An 8,554-nucleotide genomic window follows, 5' to 3' on the forward strand; every position below is an offset into this window, starting at 1 on the left:
GGAGTTTTGTCCTAACTAACACCTCGAATTGATAAATTGGAAACGGTTGCTATTTCTCGCAGCTCAACAGAAAACTGACAATGATCACCTCAGGTACACCTCATGTGCTTTATTCAGTGTTAAATGTTAATAATGTGAGTTTCAATGCCATTTTACATGACATTTATTGCCATACTACTGAAAGCAGCAGCAGATAGTTCACCTCAGATCTTGAAAATAAAATAAACCATCAGAAATTGAACTTTAGAACTGTGAGTCTACGCCAACACACAACAGTGATTCAGCATGCACATTTATTAATGTTAAAGCAGTTTAATATGTATTAAATCTCATCACGAAGCATGTTGTTAGGACATGGGGTTACAATGTAACCTGCTCACCGAATGTTTACGTTCATAATATTTATATTATTTGCTAAATAATAGCCTCATGTGAAACTCTGAATCTGCGTCTCATTTCAGAGTCTGTTACTGTCCACCAGAGGTCGCATTTCAGTCACAGACGCATGATTTCAGAATCTTTCTGAATGAATGAAATACGCGGTTTTCCATCAAGACAACCCAGGGAGCTGAAATATAATCGGCTAAACTGACATTGGGTGGGTTAAATGACCAAAACAAAGACAGTCATTCCAGCATGTAATGCACATTTTCAAAGCAGAATATCTGACTTCAGCATTGTTTTTCAGCATTGTTTTTCAAGAATGTTCACTTAGCATGTTTCTGAAATATATGCAAACATATTATGGTATTTTTATGCTTTAGAAGAGTCAAAAACTTACACACAGCACCATTTAACTGACTATTTCAGAATAATTACTCAGGATCAGAATGAGACGTGAAACAGTATCCAAAAACATCTGTCTAAATGTAAATGGTTATTAGGCTTGGGTGGTAATACGTTAATACGGTATACCGCGGGATCTAAAAATAGCAACAGTATCAGTTTCAATACCGTTGTAACCAGGGATGTGACACTGACAACAGCGGTGCGGATCCACATGCAGGTTTATTAGCGAGGTCAGGTAAGCAATGGTCAACACAAGGGCAAACAGATGTATGAGGCAAACCAGAGTCGTAGTCAAATGAACAGGCAGATGGTCACAAGGCAGGCGGCAGACAGGAATACACAGATAAACAAGGCAAGGATCAAAACACGGCAAAACAAGACAAAGGAAAACGCGTTGTAGTGTCACTAAAACAGTAGACATGACTCAGCAACAACTGTGTGTTTGAGAGGTGTTCTTATAATCCAAGTAATCAGTGATCCGTGAGCAGCTTCAACTGTGAGGTTGTAATCAGTCTTGACCTGGAACCGGTTGTTTGTGTGTGTGTTGCATGCATAGACTGTAAAATATATGGACGGAGTATCCGTGACGTCACCCATAGGTTTCTGAACACTGCAAAAGAAGCTACAAGTAGGCGCGGCCAACCGTCGCCATTTTGTTCGCGCGTCATCGCACCCACGGCGGGATACCAAACAAGGGCAAAGAGGCGGAAAGTGGGCGGAGCTACAGACACCTGCTGGCACTTTGCTTAGACCTGACAGACAGACTTTACTTTGGGAGAAACGCTTAATACTTTATTACCCGCGACTCGTTTGTGTTCTGACCACATGTGCTTGGCTGTACACTATATCAATAAAGTGTTTAGACTTTTAAAAACACTGTAGTAATACAGTGAGCCACTAAACATTGTTCTTATGATGTTTTTCTACAGGAGGAAAACGCGAATTACTTCCAAACGCTTCAGATATAGTGTGTGTGTGTTAGTAATTGCAAGACTATTGATAAAATCCAGCACAACACTGTATGACAACGCTTCAGATGACTGTTCTAGAGCCTACAGCTAATCAATCTGTCACATTCTGGAGTGCTTTACGGGTCTAAAGAAAAATATTAATGATAAATGATCTTAAATAAAACAAATACATTTATAGAGATGGTATACAAGTATATAACTTTACTCACATGGGAAACGAGGCCACGTGAACGGTTTGTGAGCACAATTAAATGCACACAGCATCCCATATCATCTGATAATTGTAAGAAATAAGTCCAAAATGCAGCTGACTGTGTAAAGCCACATAAAACAACACAAAAATACGATGAATATGCCGAGATCAGTGGCTAATCTGCCGGATTCAGCTGAGGTGAAGTGACGGCGACCGGCGAGACCTAGCTGTCACTCAAGTGGCCACGCCCTTAATTATGCAAACTTAAAATAACCTAATATAAAGGAAATGGATGAGTTGTAAAAAAATTCACCCCACTCACAGTTGTCATGGAGGGTAATAATAGCTATATGAACCAACATCGTTCTTTGTACCAGGCTGTAAACACCTTTTTTTCTGCTGTAAAGTTGGCCATTCTAACAGTGGGCTCAATTGCACTTTGCTCTATTATGGAGCCAGGACTAGCGGAATTTTGATGAATTGCAGTTTCTGTTACTTCCGTATTGGCCTCCCGAGGGAGAGCGGGAGGTTGCCGCTTGGTTGCATGACTGGGTGTTGTAGTCCATTACATGGCCGATTTGTAGTTCATGTGAAAGTAAGTGTGTTTACCAGTGATCTCAGGTAGTAGATCGCTGATGATCGTGACAACCGTTATACCGCCTTAAAAAACAATGCACTTATATAGGAGACAAGTATTAAATATTAAATATTATTTATTTACTGCCTAAAAATGCATATGTGTGATTGTCATCATGGGACAGTGTGGAGGAAAGAGATAGGTGAGGTAAGATGGCTCGTCGCGCACCAAGTGACCTGCTCTCAGTCTAACAGATTAGCATCCTGTTAACATGCAAATGCTAAAAAAAAAATATCAAAACGCTATTAACCAATAAACAAAAAAATCTCCAAACAACCTGAAACTTTTGCAGCACCTGTCAGAATGTGAAGTGAACGAAGCTGTTTTTGAGAACTTTCCCAGTGTGTGATCCACTGACCCGTTGAGTACTACATCCGGCCCTTTTAATTTCTCTCTAATGGCATCAGATTGAAAGGTTGACCTGTCTGCTCTCGGTGTGCACTGACTTTTTATCCGTAACTGGAGCTGTGAATGAGTATAACAGCGGCCCTCCTCCAAATACTGAAATGCCACAGGAAACGAAGCCTGACAGATCTGTTCCTTCTTATATTTGTCTTCATCCAGCATGTTGGTTTTTCCTCTAATTGTACTTCTACAGAGATGTAAGGGGACGGGGGGCACTGATCCGGAAGTCTCATTCTGTATCCTCTCATTACAATCATCATTACATAAACATGATAGAGATGTATTACAGATAAAAGGAGGCTGTGAAGTTTGTGTCAACTAAAATAAATGAACTAATTAAAAATAAATAAAATCACATTTATTTATTAGAGCTAGTTGGCTGAAGAAACCTATATACTAGGTTATATGGATATTTAGTTATGCTAGGACATTTATATACCAACTGGTATATTTATATAATTCTGTACATAATCATGTAGTTATATAAATACTATAAATTTAAAACTATTTATAATAAACGACTGTCACAATAATAATAATTAATAATAATAACAACAACAAAGAAATCTAATTTATGCATATATTATGTCAATGCATTTAAAACACTTTATATTAACTGCACACCATGAATCATTTATTAAGCAATAGCAAATAGTGAATTCAGATGCTTATAAGTCAGGATTACAGCAATTTAGCTGTATTTATAAACTGCTCACTAACGTTTATTAATGTAGAGTTAATGCTAAACAGATAATGAATTCACTATTTGCTAATGCTTAATAGATGATTCATAGTGTGAAATTATTATAGTGTTACCAAAAATAAAATCATCTGAGCAATATAAATATAAAACTATTTATTATAAATGGCTAATAAATTAATATTTAACAAGAAAAAATAAGATTTAAAAACATTGATTCTTTACATAAAATATAAAAAAAAGTGTATTTAATATATTAATAAAACATTTTTTACTAATAAAAAAAATATATAACAAAAAAAACAATAATAAAAAAGCTTGCTAAACCCCAAGCATTTAAATTCAGATTTTAATACAGTCTAACTTGTCGTCATCATTTAATTGCAACAGCACAATATCAGCTAACATGCACTGAGAATCATCCATTGTATTAAAAAGAAGAAAAATTGCTGCATTTGAGCCTTTAAGCGAATAAATAATAAACCTGAAGACTCAAAGGAAACTCAAACAACTCTGATGTACTGAAATGTACAGCAGATGTGTGTATTCAGTAAATTTATGCGACACTTGATTAAACACAAATTTGTTTGCTCAAGAATATGCACACATAAACCCAGAGAAACTCCAAACATTAGAAAAGAACTCGGACAAAGGCTAGAAATGTGACACACTCTAGTTTAATCCAGAGCGGTCTATCATTGGCAACAGTTTAACACAGGTCTGCTTTCTGTGTATTTACTCTAAATGCATTGCTTCAGCCTTTCTGCAGCGAGCATATTGAGCTGGGATAGCGAAGCCCCTCTCTGCGGGACAAAAAAATGCAAAACTGTGATTTAAGGCACAGGATGAAATAAGTCAATAAAATGTTCTGGGTTAAAAAAAAAAAAAAAACAGTGGGTGCAGGGATTCACTACAGTAGCTGCACACAGAGACAATCAATCACTTCTCGATACTTCAACTCAAGATACAGGAACAGTCAAATATTTCTGTCTAGATCTGTTTAAAATACACCTTAATGTGTGAAAGCATCAAAAACTACTAGGTGGATTTGTTTGATTTGCATTTTTTAAGTTTCCTGCAATCAATGCATTTCATTATTTGTGTATTCATATTCACCATATTGTTCAGAATAAGGCTGCGTGTCCACTCAAGCGGTTTTGTGCAGTAGAAACAATTAAAGACACTACGTTTGTGAGCGTTTCCCCCCACTGTACTGTTACAAGTTAGAAATCTTTGGCAGATTATTTGTTGACAGTTGTGTGGTATTGTCCCGCCCCTCCTCCACTTTTACACACTGAAGCCAAGCAGGGCTGATCCTGGTCAGTACCTGGATGGGTGACCACATGGGAAAGGTTGCTGTTGGAAGTGGTGTTGGTGAGGCCACCAAGGGGCGCTCAACCTGTGGTCTGCGTGGGCCCTAACGCCCCAGTGTAGTAAAGGGAACACCATACTGTCGCAAATGTGCGTTGCATGTTAAATGCGAAAGTGAAAGCATGCAGAAACATTACAGAGTGCTGTTTATCCATTAGGAAACTTGACAGACTTATAATATTTAGTATTAGGCCTATTGTTTGTTAATTTTTCATTTTTAAAATCGACATTGATCTGCTTCATGATCTGACTGCAGTTTCGGTTCATCTGTTACTTCTCTCTATAATTTAATCCTTTAATACATAAGTAGCCAACATTTAATAGATTGATTAATTGAATAGATAGATTTTTACAAAACTTGACAACAGAAATGAGGCTTTGTATTAGAAAGTCTTACTTTTAGGGATTTATATTTGGTGACCATGTCTGTGGGTTTTAAAATTAAAGTGCACATTTTCGCTTATATATATATATAATCTTTTAAATCACAATTGTATTTTATTTCTAATTGTCAGTTGTATTTAAAGAAAAGTTATGCTGAATAAAAAGTGTATGACAATTATGTTTGGCTTTTGACATATTATTTAAAATATGTGGCTAAGAAATAGCTATTAACTTATTTTTTTGGTAGGGCCATGGAAATTTTAGCAGGGGAAGTAAAAATCTGAACCACTGACCTGATCGGGCCAGTAGAAAAAATTCTTAGCGTTGAACCCTGCTGTGTACATATGAAACAGCACTATCAACACATTACATACAAGGCATTAGATTTAATTATTAAATTAGATACTATCGATTCTTTGTTTTACCAATCAAACTAGCCTTTTATTTACTGTTAAAACTATTTCCCTGAATGGGGTCGCTTGAAAAACAGGGTTGCCTCTGAAATAGATACATACAGCATTATTAAAATAGACAAATAATCAAATAATTATTCTTTTTTTTATTCGAGGGGGGGGGGGGTAAGGTAATTGGGGATATTATGGTCACTTTATCCAGTCTAATTTATTCATATTTTTAGCTTAATTGCAAAGAAGAAAGAAAGAAAGAAAGAAAGAAAGAAAGAAAGAAAGAAAGAAAGGCCTTCTCAGCTGCACTAGTCGCAACTCCTGTGTCGTCAAAACACACCACCACTGTTTCTGTTACAAAAAAATCTTTTTGCTGTGTTACAATATGCTCAGACACATGGGCTGTGCCCGAAATTGCCTCACTAGGTACTGCATTTGAAATTGAATTGACTAAATTCACATTTTTTCCAAATCTTTGTAAAAAGAGATCATTTGACAAAATTGTCAACTTTATGCAAAACTTTTCACTCAACTGGAAATCTATGGCAATGCAGAATTTAAAGTACCTGATCCAGCTATTCCAGTCCTTCAGGCTTATTTGGAAACTACAGGTATGTGACATGAAGTGGAACTGAACTCTGAAAGACTCTGCACCACCAGGTGCTACATTTGACACTAATTTAAAATAAGACACGATAAGCTATATTCTTATTTTGCCACTAAACAAGTAGTTTTCAAACTGGGGTCCAGGGGGCCCAACAGGAGTCTTTTGAAATGATCAGGAGAGGAGGATAATTAATAAAATAATTAATACATAATACAATAATAATAAAAAAATAATACAAAAAAATATTAGAAAATATAAAAAATATCCAAAATTTAATTTAGAACAATAACACATAAAGTAAATCACAAAATGTGGTCATTGTGGTCGAATATTGTTGTGGGCAACACTGTTTTCTAGGGAACAATACAGAGGCTTTTTTAAAAAAAAAAAAAAAAGACATATTTTACAAGTAAAATTACATATCTATACATCTATAATAAACACACACACACACACACACATATATATATATGTGTGTGTGTGTGTGTGTGTGTGTGTATTTATTTATTTATTTATTTATTTATATATATATATATATATATATATATATATATATATATATATATATATATATATATATATATATATATAATGTAAATAAATAAACAATTCACTGATTACAGTATTTGTTTATGCTAGCAAACGTTAGTTAATGAAAATACAGCTGTTAGTTCATGTTATCTCACGGTGCATTCACGTTAACAAGCATGAATTTGGATTTTAATAATGCATTAGTAAATGTTGAACTATGATTAATAAATGCTGTACAAGTATTGTTCATTATTAGTTCATGTTAGCAAAGACAATAACTGATAAAACCTTATTGTAAAGTGTGGTCAACTTTTTTGCAAGTACTTGAGCATTACCTGAATATAAATTCAGGCACAAAATACATCCATGAGCATCAGAATAAATGGAAAAAACATCAGTAAGTCTAACACTGAGGTAAGAAAGACGTGGTAAGAATGAGGTAAGAATTTCTTGCAGTGTGACGTCATCACGACGAAGTGTGTTTTTACCGTACCTTGAAGCTGAGCCGAAAGTGACTCCTGGTGCTGCTGATATTTGACGGCCAGCTCTTCTGTCCTCTTCAGCTGTTTGTGCATCTCATAAGACATCATCCCTCCATAGATCATGGCAAAAACCACCGTGACCAGAAAAAGAGACTGGAAAATCTTCTTCTGCTTCCTGGAGCACGCGCCGTTGCCCATTATCCCTGGTCTCCTGCTCTCCACACAAACTTTCCCGGGAATTAATTTATCTTCACTCTTCAGCAAAGAAACAACGCTTTCCACTCCGAAATTCCTCATGAAACATTATATTCCCGGACAGCGGCTAAGTAAACGAACATTACCTCAAGTTTTCCAAGTTTTCCAAAGACGTTCAGCAGTTAGAAAAGTAACGTATCCGGTTAAATTCGGTTCTCGTGTTTAGTCCGCACTCTCTGAAGTTGTCTACATAATGAAAAGCAGTCTTTTTTAACTAATTACCTTAGTTTTAGAGAGGCCTAATCGCACCTTTCATTACGTGTCACCTAGAGCTGCAGAAGATCCTCCAGCGCTGCCTGAAACAGAAGGAAATCCCGCCCCTCGGCAACATTCCATTGCTGTGATTGGTCAAAGTTCATGTCAGTCAAAAGATGTTGGTTTTAATGGGAGGGCCGTGTGTCTGAGACAGAAATCTTTTGTATTTTTTTGTTTACTATAACTATTTATGTAATCAATTCAATGTGTTCTTGCTTAATAAACCCCATTAATCTATTGTAAAACTTTTGAATGGTAGTGTACTTAAAGCAATATACTTTTAGGTTGCAAAATTATATATATTCTAATTCTATAATACCCTTCTATAATATATACAGTTGAAGTCAGAATTATTAGCCTCCCAATTTATGTTTAACGGAGATACAACACATTTCTAAACAATAGTTTTATTAACTCATCTCTAATAACTGATTTATTTTATCTTTGCCATGATGACAGTAAATAATATTTGACTAGATATTTTTCAAGACACTTCTATACAGCTTAAAGTGACATTTAAAGGCTTAACTAGAGTAATTAGGTTAACTAGGCAGGATAGGGTAATTAGGC

At 35.6% G+C, this 8,554-nt stretch overlaps 1 protein-coding gene across 2 annotated transcripts in view; it reads right to left on the minus strand.

The window, feature by feature from the left end:
- Positions 1-8,035, minus strand: part of LOC130245726 (Golgi integral membrane protein 4-like) — a 43,300-nt gene extending 35,265 nt beyond the window's left edge. For both annotated transcript variants that reach the window (XM_056478486.1, XM_056478485.1), the window contains exon 1: positions 7,486-8,035. In XM_056478486.1, the coding sequence (XP_056334461.1) occupies positions 7,486-7,771 (286 nt within the window). In that variant the 5' untranslated portion in view covers positions 7,772-8,035. The remainder of the gene's footprint in view (positions 1-7,485) is intronic.
- Positions 8,036-8,554: the final 519 nt, after the last annotated feature.

This window comes from Danio aesculapii, chromosome 18 (assembly GCF_903798145.1).
Source record: "Danio aesculapii chromosome 18, fDanAes4.1, whole genome shotgun sequence".
NCBI lineage: Eukaryota > Metazoa > Chordata > Actinopteri > Cypriniformes > Danionidae > Danio > Danio aesculapii.